The 17,702-nt window shown below is 34.2% G+C and overlaps 1 protein-coding gene across 1 annotated transcript in view; it reads left to right on the forward strand.

Moving 5' to 3' along the window:
- The window catches only part of LOC132347375 (glutamate decarboxylase 1-like), a 69,008-nt gene extending 51,738 nt beyond the window's left edge, over nucleotides 1–17,270 (forward strand). The window contains 12 exon segments of the mRNA XM_059893797.1: nucleotides 51–65; nucleotides 67–131; nucleotides 2,206–2,260; nucleotides 2,780–2,896; nucleotides 3,684–3,748; nucleotides 3,851–3,896; nucleotides 3,898–3,929; nucleotides 8,387–8,537; nucleotides 13,602–13,709; nucleotides 15,047–15,107; nucleotides 15,874–15,890; nucleotides 17,097–17,270. Of these exon segments, the coding sequence (XP_059749780.1) occupies nucleotides 51–65; nucleotides 67–131; nucleotides 2,206–2,260; nucleotides 2,780–2,896; nucleotides 3,684–3,748; nucleotides 3,851–3,896; nucleotides 3,898–3,929; nucleotides 8,387–8,537; nucleotides 13,602–13,709; nucleotides 15,047–15,107; nucleotides 15,874–15,890; nucleotides 17,097–17,270 (906 nt within the window).
- The last annotated feature ends 432 nt before the right edge of the window (nucleotides 17,271–17,702 follow it).

A 17,702-nucleotide genomic window follows, 5' to 3' on the forward strand; every position in this document is an offset into this window, starting at 1 on the left:
GATTTAAGGAGGGAGAATTAATACCTTTCTTGTTTTCATTTTTGCCCAAGGGTCATTATTCAGTAAAAAAAAGCTGCAGCAATCCTTGGTATGGGAACTGATAACGTAATTGAAGTAAAATGTGATGAAAGGTATGTTCCTTAATACATTCTCAAAATTTTTTATTATCATGCTTGGTATGAAGGTTAAAATCCCATTTTTCTCTTATCCCAATTTTTAGCAAGAATACTCTCCCATATTAGTTTCAATAATTTTAACTAGAAGTAATTATGAAACAAGCACCAAAGGTATCCTATCCTACGGTTAAGACTTCTTTACTAAGTATAGCCCTAAATCAGTGAGACTGTCACATATCCGTTCCTCGTTTTAAGTAGATCCAGTTAGCAATATAATGATGTTTGGAGATGAAAAATTCAACTGCATTAGAAATCTGCAGAGTGAAAATATATTTCCATTTGTCTTGAGTCCTACTTTTCATAAATAACCTATATTACAAATACATATATTCTGGAAGATCATTTTGATGCATATCAAATGTATTTATACATTTATGCATATCAAATTCTGTGTTGTAATCTGCAACTTATTCTTTTAATTTTTTTGGCTTTAGAATATATCTTAGGAATCTTAGCCCATGAATTTATACAGACCTTCCTTATTCTTTTTTAATTACTTCGGAGTTTTCCATTTTATAAATGTAACATAATTTCACAAATCTTATTTGAAAGGGTTTTCACCTAGATTTTAGTATTTAAGAACAATGCTTAAATGAATATAATTATATAAATATATTTGAGTGTGTTTGAATATTTCTCACGTGAATCTCTACAAGTTGAATTATTGGTTCAAAGAATGTCTGCACTTACAATTTCATAAAGATTTTTATTTGCCCTTCAAACATTTTTCAGTTAATTGATACTCCTATCTACCTTGTGAAGCCTGAATATTATCAATACTTCTATACTTGAAAATTCTGATAGACAAAGATGACGTTTAGTTATTTGGGACAATGTATATCCAATATATGGACCAGCCAATTGTGTATTACCATGAATCTGTTCATGTTCTTTGCCCATATTTTATTGGTGGTTTATTATTTATTGGCTTGTAAAAAATATTTATATATTGAAAAGTTTTGGACTATAAAATATATAAATATAAAATATTTTGCAAATATGTTTTATAAGTTTATAATTCAATACTTATCTAAAGTCATTTGGTTTTCTTTATATAAATCCTGAACATTTCCTGAGAATCCCTCCCCCAGATACTTTATATCTTTTTTACTGCTATGAATAGGCTATGTTCTATGTTTGTTCAGAACAATTAGTTTAAAAAAATAGGAACCTAATTTACTGTTGTAACCACCCATTTGCTCAACATTCTTACTACTTTCAAGAGTTTTTCAATAAACAATGTTAGGAATGCCAGGTATACAACCATATGTACTCAAATTAGGTTTTTTTCCTCCTCTTCTTTTCTATCTATCTATCTATCATCATTATAATCATCTAGCTAGCTAATAGGTATTTCTTCAGAAAAAAATACTATAATATTGATGGTAGTGAGCATCCTTATCTTATTCCTGACTTTAAGAGAAATGCTTCTTGTGAATCATCAAAAGACAGGATTTTAGTCTGAAAACTGGATGGAGTAGGAAAATATTGGCTTTTGGGTTTTTTTTCCCAGAAATTCTCTGTGAAGAAATATGAGGCCACCTGAATTTGTGCCATGTTCTTCCCCCACTCCCCCAATTTGGATACTTGATTTTTCTACCTTGATACTAAGAAGTCTTTATAATTAAAGGTTAATAATTAGGTAGATGAAAGAAAGAAAAGAAAGAAAGAAAGAAAGAAAGAAAGAAAGGGAAAGAAAGAGAGAGAGAAAGGAAAGAAAGAAAAGAAAGAAAGAAAAGAATAATGTGTATCTTTCTTAGAAAAATCAGAATCTTCTGATTTGTAAGTAATGCTGATTTTAAGATGACTGAATAGTAAACTAAGCATTCTTTAACTCAAATAACATGATATTTAACATTGGTTTTTAAAGAACTAAACATTTACTTAATAGCTGTTTTTACACCTATAAATACCTTTGGGAGACAATAAAAACTAATTTTTAAATCTTGAATATTATGTATTCTTCTAATTGGTAGAATTGGTTTGTTTATTCACTCATAAGAAATCAATGTGTATTTTCATTTTTAAGGGGAAAGATGATTCCAGCTGAGTTAGAGAAAAATATATTACAAGCTAAAAGTAAGGTATGTTCTGAAGTTCCATACTTAACACACAAATGCATCTTAATTTTCTTCACCTATTTTTGTTAGTGGAAAACAATTGATAAGATAATTGCTAAAGGAAATAAAATAATCCCTAAATGTAGGAAATTTCTTCTAAAACTGAAGTGAAATAATTAACATTGTAGTATTTCCTGATAATTTTGTTTCTGTTAACTATCAAAAGAAAAGTTATCAGGATATTTACTAATAAAGAGGTTTGGTCATCTCTATTGTTGTGGTATGATTTTCTGAAAATAAATTCAGAGAGAAATAACAATAAATGAGACTCAGAGGTAGTGGTATTAGTTCATCTTATGGTTAAGCTACTTTTTCCATTACTGTAGGTACCTTTGAGTATTTGAAATTATTAAGTACTTAATGCCCTTAAGTCAAAGTTATCCAGCTTCCTGATGTCCAGAAGTGTAATGGTTAAGTAGCAATATTAGCATAGGAGTGGACTTCATGAGCTTGTAAGAATGATGCAGCTTTTGTCATCACCAGGGCCAAACTCCTTTTTATGTCACTGCCACAGCTGGCAGCACAGTGTTCGGGGCCTTCTACCCACTCCACGACATCGCAGATATTTGTGAGATGCACAAGCTCTGGATGCATGTGGATGTAAGTCACATTCTTGAGTCTGGATCATGATTCACCTTTTTAAAAAGATGTATCCTATGAATAGTCCTTAAAATTTCTTAACTGACATTGCAGGCAAGACAAAAATTTCTGTAACCCTAATTTTTATAAAGAATAAATATCAAGAAAGAATAGTCTTATTTGCATAAATTATCTTAAATTAGACTTAATACACTATCATGGAAAGAGCTACAAATGTATCAAGTGTTTAAAAAAAGTCTAAACCTCTATTAATATTCAACCAACAATTTAGAAAATCAGTTTAAAGAAATAGTTAAACCAATTTTAAATCAAAAGGACTTAGCCCATTACTCTAATATACGTTTCTTAATTAATAGCTATTGTGGAAATCAAAAGTTTTGATGCTATTAGTTTGGTACAATGACTTTGGGCAAAAATGTCTTTGGCTTTGACTAGAGTTGGACAAATTTAAAGTTATATAATATGGTAGATATTTTAATTTTTCTGTAGTATTGCCAAATCTGATGCCAACTTTTAAAAATTTCTGTCTCTGGAAATTACACAGAAGGTATCTCTTTGAACTAATTAGAAAAAAAACTTTACTATGTCATGAATAGACAATGAAAACTCATAGGAGGAAATTTTTAAATGCATTGTTCCTCTAAGTAGGATAATTATAGCCAAGTTTATAATTATCTTGAATAACAATTAAATCTTCATTAACTTTTGAAATAAATTTAATATAGGAAAAAGCAGTCAGTGCTATTTAAAAAGAAATAGGAACACAAATCCTTTGTATCTGTTACAGGCAGCTTGGGGAGGTGGATTGTTGCTGTCCAGAAACCACTCCTATAAACTCAGTGGCATTGAAAGGTGAGACCAGGGCCATTGCTTGTGCAAATGAAAGAACCTATTTAGGCTTCTGTTTTCTTTCATTAGACCGTGAGTACTAACTGGAGCTGTTTTGTCACCTAGGGCCAACTCTGTGATCTGGAATCCACATAAACTCATGGGTATCCTCCCTTCAGTGCTCTGCTATCCTGATTGGGGAAAAAGTAAATAATTTCTGTTTTCAAGTAGTGACATAATGGACGTCTTGGTAATGATTAGCTTCATTGTGAAATGTTCAAAACCAAAATAATTGTGGCCTCATTGAATTAACATAGTGCAGCACCATTTGCCCTACTGAAGAAAACTGATCCTTCCCCTTTGATCTTTAATTAGCAACCACTGGGTAACTAAACTGCCACAGAATCAAATGACTAAAGGGCAACAGTTAGTAAGTCAATGTGTGGATAAGATCTGGGATGAGACAATGGACACTGATAAGGACTATAGAAAACCTGCTCATTCATGCCCCACCTTTAAAAACACCAGAAACAAACGAACAAACAAAAGATCTCTTTGGGGTCAAATCTGGCCCACTGGCCAATTTGTTATCCCAGAGTGTAAGGCCAAAATAAGACTCATTTTAAGTGTGGATGACTATCAATAACAGTGATATATTTTTAGCATAAAAAGCACAAGTTTATGGGTTGGATGAAATATTTTTTGCTTATAAGTTTGTGTATTTTATCTCCATCAGTAGTAAATGTAATACTATATAAGAAGATAAGCTCATGATCTCCTCCAAGGAGAGATGCAATTATAAATTTCAACCTGAGTATTCCTATCTCTACTTAGTTGTCAGAAATGCACACACACTTTATGTAGCTATCATTCATGGCTTTGTTTTCTTTCTCTCTTATTCACAAACAATCCAGTGGATTTGGATTTTAAAATAAAGTGCTCGTCTTCCCATTACAAACTGCCTGAGCTGGTACTCCCAACTCATCTTTTTTTAAAAAATATCTTTATTGGAGTATAATCACCTTATAGTAGTGTGTTAGTTTCTACTGTATAACAAAGTGAATCAGCTATATATATACATATATCCCCATATCTCCTCCCTCATGCGTCTCCCTCCCACCCTCCCTATCCCACCCCTCTAGGTGGTCACAAAGCACTGAGCTGATCTCCCTGTGCTATGCGGCTGCTTCCCAATAGCTATCTGTTTTACATTTGGTAGTGTGTATCTGTCCATGCCACTCTCTCACTTCTTCCCAGCTTACCCTTTCCCCTCCCTGTGTCCTCAAGTCCATTCTCTATGCCTATGTCTTCATTCCTGTCCTGCCCCTAGGTTCTTCAGAAATATTTGTCTTTTTTTACATTCCATATATATGTGTTAGCATATGGTATTTGTCTTTCTCTTTCTAACTTACTTCACTCTGTATGTCAGTCTCTAGGTCCATCCACCTCACTACAAATAACTCAATTTCGTTCCTTTTTATGGCTGAGTAATATTCCACTGTACATATGTGCCACATCTTCTTTATCCATTCATCTGCCGATGGACACTTAGGTTGCTTCCATGTCCTGGCTGTTGTAAATAGAGCTGCAATGAACATTTAGGTACATGACTCTTTTTGAATTATGGTTTTCTCAGGGTATATGCCCAGTAGTGGGATTGCTGGGTCGTATGGTAGTTCTATTTTTAGTTTTTTAAGGAACCTCCAAACTGTTCTCCATAATGAACTGTATCAATTTACATTCCCACCAACAGTGCAAGAGGGTTCCCTTTTCTCCACACCCTCTCCAGCATTTATTGTTTGTAGATTTTTTGATGATGGCCATTCTGACTGGTATGAGGTGATACCTCAGTGTAGTTTTGATTTGCATTTCTCTGATTGTTAGTGATGTTGAGCATCCTTTCATGTGTTTGTTGGCAATCTGTATATCTTCTTTGGAGAAATGTCTATTTAGGTCTTCTGCCCATTTTTGGATTCGGTTGTTTGCTTTTTTGATATTGAGCTTCATGAGCTGCTTGTATATTTTGGAGATTAATCCTTTGTCAGTTGCTTCCTTTGCAAATATTTTCTCCCATTCTGAGGGTTGTCTTTTCATCTTGTTTATGGTTTCCTTTGCTGTGCAAAAGCTTTTAAGTTTCATTAGGTTCCATTTGTTTATTTTTGTTTTTATTTCCGTTTCTCTAGGAGGTGGGTCAAAAAGGATCTTGCTGTGATTTATGTCATAGAGTGTTCTGCCTATGTTTTCCTCTAAGAGTTTTATAGTGTCTGGCCTTACATTTAGGTCTTTAATCCATTTTGAGTTTTATTTGTGTATGGTGTTAGGAAGTGTTCTAATTTCATTCTTTTACATGTAGCTGTCCAGTTTTCCCAGCACCACTTATTGAAGAGGGTGTCTTTTCTCCACTGTATATTCTTGCCTCCTTTATCAAAGATAAGGTGACCATATGTGTGTGGGTTTATCTCTGGCCTTTCTATCCTGTTCCATTGATCTATTTTTCTGTTTCTGTGCCAGTACCATACTGTCTTGATTACTGTAGCTTTGTAGTATAGTCTGAAGTCTGGGAACCTGATTGCTCCAGCTCCGTTTTTCTTTCTCAAGATTGCTTTGGCTATTCAGGGTCTTTTGTGTTTCCTACAAATTGTGAAAATTTTTGTTCTAGTGCTGGGAGAAATGCAATTGGTAACTTGATAGGGATTGCATTGAATCTGTAGATTGCTTTGGGTAGTATAGTCATTTTCACAAGCTTGATTCCTCCAATCCAAGAACATGGTATATCTCTCCATCTGTTTGTATCGTCTTTAATTTCTTTCATCAGTGTCTTATAGTTCTCTGCATACAGGTCTTTTGTCTCCTCAGGTAGGTTTATTCCAAGGTATTTTATTCTTTTTGTCGAATGGTAAGTAGGAGTGTTTCCTTAATTTCTCTTTCGGATTTTTCATCATTAGTGTATAGGGATGTTAGAGATTTCTGTACATTTATTTTGTATCCTGCTAGTTTACCAAATTCATTGATTAGCTCTAGTAGCTTTCTGGTACCATCTTTAAGACTCTCTATGCATAGTATCATGTCATCTGCAAACAGTGACAGTTTTACTTCTTCTTTTCCTATTTGGATTCCTTTTATTTTTTTTCTTCTCTGATTGCTGTGGCTAAAACTTACAAAACTAGGTTGAATAATAGCGGTGAGAGTGGGTAACGTCTTGTTCCTAATCTTAGAGGGAATGGTTTCAGTTTTTCACCATTGAGAATGATGTTGGCTGTGGGTTTGTCATATATGGCCTTTATTATGTTGAGGTAGGTTCCCTCTATGCCTACTTTCTAGAGGGTTTTTATCATAAATGGGTGTTGAATATTGTGAAAAGCTTTTTCTGCATCTATTGAGATGATCATATGGTTTTTCTCCTTCAATTTGTTAACATGGTGTATCACATTGATTGATTTGCATATATTGAAGAGTCCTTGCATATCTGAGATAAACCCCACTTGATCATGGTGTACGATCCTTTTAATGTGCTGTTGGAGTCTGCTTGGTAGTATATTGTTGAGGATTTTTGCATCTATGTTCATCAGTGATATTGGTCTGTAGTTTTCTTTTTCTGTGACATCTTTGACTGGTTTTGGATTCAGGGTACATAAAGTACTCTCCTTTGCAAGGTATCGTTTTTATTCCATTCCCCCCACACCTCACTGTTGTTCTCTCCCTAGATCCATAAGCTGCTCCTGTAAGAGTGTGAGTTTTCTTCCCTTAGAAATTGGAGTTTGTAGACTCCCAGACAAACTCCCCTGTTGTTAGCTCCCAAACTTATCACTGTATAGATATATGATCTTGAAAATTACTTACCATGGTAAAGTTTTCATTTCTTCAATCTATAAAAATGATATAATAGTAGTAGGTATGCCATAAGTCTTCTGTAGGATCAAATGACATAATAGTTGTGACGTGTCCAGCATATAATAGACACATAATAGATACATTGTTATTTTCTTCTTATTCAAAAAGTTATAATTGGTATTTATTTAAACTATACCCAGTCAGTGCACACAGGTTTAGCCTTTGTTATGCTGTGGCAACACACATCTTTTGAGAAAAGCCGCTTTTCAACTGGGTGATGGAAAACATTGCTTTTGTCTAGTGATTGATTATCTTTTAATAATATTTCTCCATTCTTCAACACTTGAGGAGGAATGTTTTCAACATCCTTTATATGCGAGGAAATGGCTAGGAAAGCACAAAATTAAATAAACGGATTATTTTATTCTGTACCTCCTGTGGCCATCAGAGCAGTTTACTTGACTGACACCTAGATGGTTGATTTATGAGAGAGTTTAGTTAAAGTGAACCAGGCACCCAGTTCTTGTTAACTTCAATACACGATAGCCACATAACTTCAGAAGAGCAGAAAAACATCAAGGCTTTTAAGAAAAGGTAAAGAAAAACAGACAAGTAGTAATCTAATTACACCATCTACTGTTCCAAATAAATCCAAAGAACTTAATACACTAAAATCCTAAGAAAGTAACATAATTTTTTATATAAAATAAACAAAAATTCTATTTAAATATGCATGTAAGTTAGAAACACTAAGTGAATTGAAATAAATAATTGTGGTTTTTTTATTGAAATGTGTATGACTTACATAGTAGATATATTATTCCTTTTTTGGGGTCTTCTGGGAGCATGTAACCAGATGCAAGCTGGATACCTTTTCCAGCCTGATAAACTCTACAATGTTGACTTTGACACTGGGCATAAAAGTATTCAGTGTGGCCGACATGTTGATATCTTTAAGCTCTGGTTAACGTGGAAGGCAAAGGTAGGAATTTGCCATCTCTTTTATTAGGTCTTATTTATTTGGATACCCAGTATAACCAATTACAATTTTTAGAGCTTTCTTTGGGTGCCTTTTCCCAAATTATAGTCTTTTTATTTTCTTAAAGTTTCTCAAAGAAACTGCTCTGTTTCTAATTGCAAATGGCAAGCTTGGTTTCTGAGCTCAAAATTCTACTGAGGTGGAAAAATTTTTAGCTTGTTTTACTGTTACTATCAAGGGGCAGGAATAAAATCTGTTAGGAATATAAACTTGTCTGCAGCTTCTTTTTTAAAAAAAAACAAAACTGCTTTTTTCTAATTGTAATTGGAAATAGGTCAAGCTACTTGAAGTCAATATAGATTCCCAGATGTGAACACTTATTAATTGCCTGAATGTTCAATCTACCTTAGAGGCAAGAGCAGCATATATTGTCTCTCCAAACACTATGACAACAGCAGGACATGTCTACACCCTCATTCTGCCCCTTATTTATAATTTTTAACTGCCTCTTATTTAAAATTTAATTTAAATAATTGACATGCTTTTAGGAAGCTATTTCTATCACCCTCTTCCCAGTACTCTATAGGAAGATGGGCATTAGGTTCTGTTCAGATGAAAGCTTTGCCATGAACTAACAGCATCTTTAATATATTGGGGACCTGGTCCTCTACATTACATTACCCACCCTGTGGACCCTAAGGGACTCTTCTCAGATGTCAGTATCAGAGGCAGTTAGAGCTGGTTAGATGTTTATTTGGTGGATATGGAATTCCTAGTAAAAAACACTAATAGAAAAATATGTTCTGTAACATGAATCACAGAAGCAAATTCATGATCCTACTTTGGTTAGTCTATAATATATTGGCAATAATATATTGGTTAGTATATAATATATGGGCAACATTTTCTCTTCTAAATTTATCTCTTTCATCAACTGCTTTTTCCTAACCTTATAATCACCTAGTTCAAAACACAGACCTGCTAGAGAATGGACTTGAGGATATGGGGAGGGGGAGGGGTAAGATGTGACAGGGTGAGAGAGTGGCATGGACATATATACACTACCAAATGTAAAATAGATAGCTGGTGGGAAGCAGCCGCATAGCACAGGGAGATCAGCTCGGTGATTTGTGACCACCTAGAGGGGTGGGATAGGGAGGGTGGGAGGGAGGGAGACGCAAGAGGGAAGAGATATGGGAACATATGTATATGTATAACTGATTCACTTTGTTATAAAGCAGAAACTAACACACCATTGTAAAGCAATTATACTCCAATAAAGATGTTAAAAAAAAAAAGCATTAAAAAAACCACTTTGAATAGTATATCTACATTGGTAACTCACCTTAAATTCTTTTAATGAGGCACTGAAATAATGAATACATCCATTCAATAGTAATGGATCTACCATTCACTGAACATGTATTAGGCTAGAAAGCTTTACGTATGTTATTTAGCTTATGTTTCCCAACAGTTGTGCTGGTTATGTCTGTTAAATAGGTAAAGAAATTAACTTGCTAGTGGATGAAGAGAACTAAATCTAAGGAGCAAAGATGACAACTCACCTAAATCCAAAATATATATTTTTCCACAAATTCATACAATTCATAGCACCATGGGAATGCCAACACTCACACTGGGTAGTGATGGAAAGCAGGCTCCTCATCTTTTGCATATGGAGACTACTTCATAAACATGGTGTATAAACACGTGATATAAGTAGGGCCATTCCTGGGAATAGGAAAAAAAAATTCAGCATACCGTGAAAGGGGAATTCTTTTATATACTAGAAATCAGGTTCAGGTAAATATCCATGATGGGCTTGAATGGGAGGAGTTGACTTGCAAGTTTGTAGCATGATTTATAACTATTAAATATTTAAACATTTGCTATGTGAATCTCCATCAGTACTCTTGACAAAATAATGGGCATTAAGAATGAAGTCCAGAGATACAAATAAAAAATTTTATAGTTTTTCTCATTTGCTGTAATTACAGAATGAATACTTCATTGATAGTAGAAAGAGGAGCCATCTTTAATGAAATTCATATTTCTTAAAAATAAAATTAGTTACATAAAATACTGTGATAGGTTACAAAAGTAAGTAAGAAGAAAATCATACAGTAATGTAAGATTCTACAAACATCGATTATTATGCAGAAGCAAATCTAATGCAAAAGCTTCATTTTGGTTGGATTTTCTACATGGGTTGGACTGGTTTTATATTCATAAAATGACTGTGTTTGGCCAGGAGAGTGCTATAGGAAGCTTAATTGCCCAAGAGCCCATCTGCTTCTCTTAAATTCATAATTGCATTTGCCCTGAGGCTGTGCTTTCCAAAGTTTTCTCCCAGTCAGTGACTGATTGAGCATGGCAGGGATTCTAAGGCTTTCCCATTCCTGAGAGACACGAGACTCTCTTGATAGCTGAGTTGGTGTGAAGAGTTCCCAAGGGCCTTTCTGAATTTTACTTAGATTTCATCATAGTCCAGGACACTTCTTCCCCACCTTTCCCCATCTGTTTCCTTCACTTAGGGTCAGACTTATTCACAGTCTGAAAGCTCTCCCAGTCTGACTGGCTCCTTCCCACTGTCTTTCACGTAGGTACTTCACTAATAAAGTCCTTGCACCTTTAATCTCATCTTGGTGTCTGCTATTTGGAGGACCTGGGCTAACAGAGTCCAATTAAGTTCAGAATAGAAGTGCCATTGTCTTTACTATTCAATCTTTGTAGATTTTTTTCAAGAAACTTAAAGATACGTTCACAAGGAGGATGCATATCCTGATATTTTTCATTGCCAATTTAGTATGCATTGAATGCCACCAAAAGCTCTATATGGAAAATTGCTGAAGAGTAATTTATGCCAAGTATTTCAATGATATGTAGCCCCATTTCTTCAGAATTCCGAGTAGGAATATTCTTCATCAATAATTTCTATTAACTTTTCTGCAATTTTTTCTTCCTCTAATTACTTACAGCTTCCCCCTGAACCAGATTGCCCTCAAAGAAAAATATCAAATGATAAAGTGGTTAGCTCAAAATATTAGTCCACTGATATTTAATCATGTCTATTCTTAAGCATTTCAAAGACTAGTAATACCTTCTCCAAACCAATATTTGTTCAAAATTGTGAAAGTTGGGAGCATCTGACCAAATGTTATACAATCAAAGCTTTTTACACATTTTGATTCATATATATTTCTTGTGGAGAAAAATAAGGCTTTGAAAAAGCATAAAAGGTTGCGTGCTAGGGGTAAGTATTTATAATTTTAAATAGTATGGTAATTGTCAATAAGAAGGTTACATTTGTGCAAAAATCTGAAGAAAGTGAAGAGGAGATCATGCTAATATTTAGATGTGTAGCAAGAGGGAATCTCAATTAAAAATCTTTGAGACTGAAGCACACCTGTTGTGTCTAAGACACAACAAGGAGATCAATGTGGCTAACGTGGAATGAGCTGGTCATACGAGGAAATATTGTAAGAAAGAAAATGAAAGTGTTCCTCGGTCATTACTCTTTCTTAGAACTCCACTGCCTTCGGTCTCTGTTGCAAACAAGTTCTGATTTAAACAGAAAGTGTAGCCTCTTGGGGGCTCCGAGCATCCCCACTTACTTAGTTGTGGGTGTAGCATCCTTACCTCGTGCTATTTGCATTGTCACTGAGTTCCCACACATGGTAGGACCAGTGGAATTCCATGCTCATTGTGCAGTGCAAAGGCTAGGTGTGCCTGGGGAGGCGAGGAGTGGCAGACATGTATGTTGCCTGTATCTCCTTAGCTCATAGGCATGATCCATTGTCCCACTGGACTTCACTTTCAAAACACAAGTCCAAAATAAAATTTTAAAGAATTTCAGGACAGTGACAGCAGAGCATTAAGTTAAGCCTGAAGCCCTTCTGAATATGGGCTCTGTGTGACAGCACAGGTTGCATGCTCATGAAGCCAACTCTGATCACAAAGCCTTAAGTATTGAGAAGACACTGAAGTACCACCTCACATGGTTATAAAGGCTCTACACTACACAAGCCTAGAGTAACTATGAACACATACCCTCAGCATGGACATACATGGAACGTATGGACAGAAGCAAAGGGACCAGTTAGGAAGCAATTTCAGCAATGCAGTGGAGAGTGATTGGGCCAGCGTAGTGGCAGTGAATAGGTTAAGATATATTAGATTCTAATTACGTTTTAAAGGTAAATCCTGTGGAATTTTCCAAAATATTAGATGTGGGGAGTGAGAAGAAGAAGAGGGTCAAGGATAAGAAAACTTTGATGTTTTGGGCCTTAGCAACTAAAGGATAAAATTGATGTATTACTGAGATTGGGAAGACTGGGAGAAACAAGTTTGTGCAGACAGGTCAGGAGTTCACTTTTGGACATTTATTTTGAGATGTTTATTAGTTATGTGAAGCAGGAGTCTGAGGTTCAGAGATGAGGTCTCAGATGGAAATGCAAGTGGGAGAATCCTCAACCTGTACATACTGCTTAGAGCCATGAGACAAGTGGAAATCACCAAGGGAAAGAAGGTGAGTGGAGACAGATTGGTCGATTTTTCTGTGCCTCTGTTATCCATTTTATAGGATTCTTCTAAGAGTAAATTAAACCAAGAGTACAAAGCACTAAACTACATACCTGATATACTGCTGAAGCTCAACAGTTGTTAGTTTTAAGATGCACTATGCCAGCCAGTATGCCAAGGGCTTTATTTGTCGTAGTTCTCCTATTCCTCACTGCATTATATATAATTTTTAAAAATTTGCTCTGCATACTAGACAGATAAAAAATTCATGTCAAAATATTTATCAAACATTTGTAGATCTAGGCAACCAAACTTAGAAAGGCTGAGTAACTTGCCTCAAGTTCCACAGACAGTAGGGAGTAAAAGCAGGTTGAGGGGATAGAAACAAGAATGCAGTGAGAATATATAATACCTACTGTTAGTAAGATAATAATCACATTTATTTAAATAAGTACATTTAAATAAATTTAATACATTTCAGGAGCTACTTCAGTGTAATTTAAAGGTACTTACTTGAATGAAGCTTCTGATTTTTTTTAACTACAGGGAACCTATGGCTTTGAGGCACAGATCAACAGATATATGGAACTTGCAAAATACTTTTATAAAGTTTTAAAGAGAAAAGATAACTTTAAGCTAGTATTTGATGCAAAGGTAAGGACTCTATTAGTGGGCTTTTTTTTTTGAGAGAGAGAGTTTAAAGTATCTATACTTTCTTCGCTGAGTATTTTTTTACTTGAATATGTTACCTATCCAATACTTTGAGATAATTTAAAAGTTGTATGTAATAATTATTTTAAATATTTTATTTTATCTAAATGCAAAACATTTAGGTTTTAAAAACTTTTCCATTTAAGTTCTCTTTCTTACAGGCCAAGGGTCCAAAAGATTAATTTGATGATTATACTCAATTTTTAAATTTTTAAGATGAAACTCTTTGGTTATAATTGCTTTTCTGATTTTGATGGCACTGAATCAAGAGTAATTTAATTGTTCCTAGCTTTTTCTTGTATGTTAGAGAATGCAGTTGGGTTTCTGGATAGTAGATAACATAAGAAAAAGTGGGCTTTAAATTATATGATAATCCTTGGTTAATCATTATTAAAGTACTAAGTAGATATTAATGAAAAAATGGAGAGTTTTGCTAGTATTCTATCCATCTTCCCCTTCAAGGCCCAGTCAGCCAACCCAATGGCATGCTTTAAGTCATGCTAGTAAGAGTAACTATTAGGAAACAAAGGTGCTTGGTCTTTTTTCTACATTGTCTCCCTCTGTTTGTATTATTTCTATTTTTGGTTAGTCTTGCTCAGTCTTAAGTGGAAACTAGAAGTAAAGAAATTTGTTTGTTTGTTTTTAATACTGTAATTCTCTGATCATTTATCTGCCTCTCTGAAATGAGCTTTCATAAATTGATTTAAGTAAAGTTCTCTTATACCCCTTTATCTATATAAAAGACATCTAGTCACTGAAGCCAGACCTTGAATTCATCTTGAAAACCTAGCAAAGATCAATTCTATCTTTTGAAGATTTGGGAAATGTAAACTCTTCTATCTGTACCCGTGGCCACTGCTTCAGTGAAGTCCTCTCCATTCTCTCCTGAATTACTATAACATTCTATTAACTAATATTCTCCTCCCCTCAATTGTTCTCTCCCCTAATCGGTTGTCCATACTACAGCCTGAATGACCTTACTCAAATATAAAATTGGCACTGTCATTAAAATATTTAATATATTTTGAGGAATGGGCATGGGATGGATGGCTGAAGACTGGGCACTCTGTGAGGACACCATTTCCTTTATCTCTGTATTTGGTGCCTGATATATGTATTAGATCCTCAAAAATTATTTTAAAATATATTAAAAGTGAAATTAAATTAAATACTTCTGAGATAACTAAGGAATTAGGTAGGGCTTTAAGGATACTTATAAAATTACTAAAGAATTAGGTAAAACTTTAAGAATATTTGTAAAATTTTAATTTTTGATTTAGCCTGAGTTCACCAATGTCTGCTTCTGGTACTTCCCACCAAGACTTAAACATATCCCAAAAAGTTTGGAATAGATCAAGAACTGCAAAAGGTAAGTTTGTGTGTGTATGGTGTGGTGGTATTTATCATTTTAATATTGCCTTTTAAATAATGTGTCTGGGTTAGTTTGATTGGTTAGTGGATGGCAGTAATGTGGTCTTAAGCCATTTTTTTTAATATTTGTATGGAACTAAGTGAAATCTCAACCCACCAGTCATTTTGCAAATTAATCTAGTCATCATTTATATAATTGAAAAATATTTTTTGAATGCTTAATATTCAATCTACTGAGTTTTTTACCCTTTGGTTAATTCATTCATCAGTTAATGCTTGCCATATGTTCCAGAGGATTTAGAGGTATAAAATGAATAAGACAGAATCTGAGTTCTAAGCTAGAAGGCTTAGTGGGGAGAAGACAAGAATAGAAATAATTACAATTTTTATGAGCAATAGAAGAGGTACTTGGAGAAGAATTATCACATTTGAAATATTTATCATAAGGTCATCTGAGCAAGAATCTAGGAGAGATTTTATTACAGATCAGTGATCAATACTGAAAAAAATCCAAATAAATGCCATAGCAATGAGGAGATTTAATCTTTACCCTAAGAATGTATGTTAAAATAAAGAGAATCGCCACTATTACGTGTTATTTAGCTATACATTTACTGTAAGTTTTTAACCTATCTTAAGCATGCATCATATACATACATTTTATAATAGTATCACCACCACTTTTGAGTTGACCAACATCACAACTACTTATCTTAGGCAATGTGATCTGCCCTAGGAGAAGTTGAACACAAAGTATCTGGTATCAGTGTTTAAGGGCATCAACTTTTTATATCATCAGAAAATTTCACTGGGCTTCTAAGTCCTAAGAGAAAATAGAGAATTTTTTTGTTTTGTTTTGCTTTTTGATAATACCCCTTGTTTAAATATTTTGTGGTTTGAGGCAATTATTGAGCGAAGCTCTTATTTTTTTTTCTTAACATGTGTTACCTTTTACTAGGGTAATTACTACCAGCTGAGAGTTAGTGGAGTACCTGTTTACAGAGAGCGAGCTATTTCCTGGAGATACACACACTCACTCACCAGAGAGCCGTCCCTCTCAGAGATCTGCGCATACTCCTGCATGGAGGGCAAAGGGGAAATATAAAGCAGTTTTTAACAATATTGCAGGCAATAACTAATACCTTTTATTTTATGGTCATGTTGATTAATTAAAATATTAAAGAAGGACATTAAATGAAATGTCTGACCATATAATGACTATATAAGCAAATATATATGTATATATGCCCTGCCATATATAAAAACTTATGGGAAAGTTAAGTAATGGAGAGCATCTGTAGCATTTTAAAGGTAAACTGTGTGCAGAAGTGGAAGTTTCGAGAAGAGGAGCACATTCAATAGTTATAGAATGCCCTCCTCTTCCTCTCCGAGTCTCAGTACCACTTTGTCTTATAACAATAACCCAATACCGTAATGTGATCTAATGTCACGTGCATGGTATTGTTTTAGGAGCTGTGCAAGACAAACAGATAGAATTTGTCTCTGTAAAATTTACAAAGAAACTATGTTTTGCTGCAAAACAGTGACCTTGTAGAAGAACTCAAGATGTATTGTAATAATCCCAAGAGCAGGAAGTTAGAATACCAAAAGATACTACTTTTCCATTTTCTATTTCATTTTACCTCTCCCAGATACTTCTACTTGAATTGCCATATAAATATAAATAAAATGTCGCACAACCTTCTTTAATGTATTCTAGCACACTTGCATTATTTTTTGAGTTTGGTAATCGTGAATCATGGAGTAACAAGAGCTACAGTATGAAGATAGAACGTGCTGCCTTTTCTCTGTACTAAGCTGCTTCTTAAAAATTATCCCTGACAGTTTTAAATTGACTGCAATTTACTTCAAGCTAATGATAGTTATGTAGCCATCTAGGATGTGGAACAGTATTTACTTGTAAAATTTCCTTTTAATGATATTTGCATTTATACACAGATTGCTCCAAAGAGTAAAGCACAAATGATAGAGGAACGCACAGCCATGCTAAACTACCAGCCTTATGGGGACAAGGTACATTTTTTTCGAATGGTCTTTTCTAATCCTGCCACAAGACAAACTGATGTTGACTATGTTATTGATGAAATTCAAAGACTTGGGAAAGATTTATGATACTGCAATATGATTTTGAATACCAAATCTAAACACCGACTTTAAAGATTTACTGCTTAAGATAATAAGAAAGGAATATTATAAATGATATTCTTTCTTCAGAACGTTTGATTCTCTTTTATCCTGTTATGCAAGATGATGAAAGGGCAGTGGGTCATTGAAGATTGATAGATAGGTAGATAGATAATAGATTCAATTTTGTTTATGTATTTGTTGTTTTCATTAATTCAATGAAAGATTATTGAAAATCCATTAACTGTCAGGGACTTTTCTTGGTGTGTTAGAATACATCAGTAAATAAGAAAGACAAAAATCCCTCCTCTTGTAAAGAAAAAAGTTCCATTATGAACATTTGGTAAGTTAACATATATTTACATGCTTGAATTAGTTGCATAAAGACTTCCCAAGGTGAAATCATTTTCAATAACATAT

Source organism: Balaenoptera ricei, chromosome 14 (assembly GCF_028023285.1).
Source record: "Balaenoptera ricei isolate mBalRic1 chromosome 14, mBalRic1.hap2, whole genome shotgun sequence".
In the NCBI taxonomy this organism is placed as follows: Eukaryota; Metazoa; Chordata; class Mammalia; order Artiodactyla; family Balaenopteridae; genus Balaenoptera; species Balaenoptera ricei.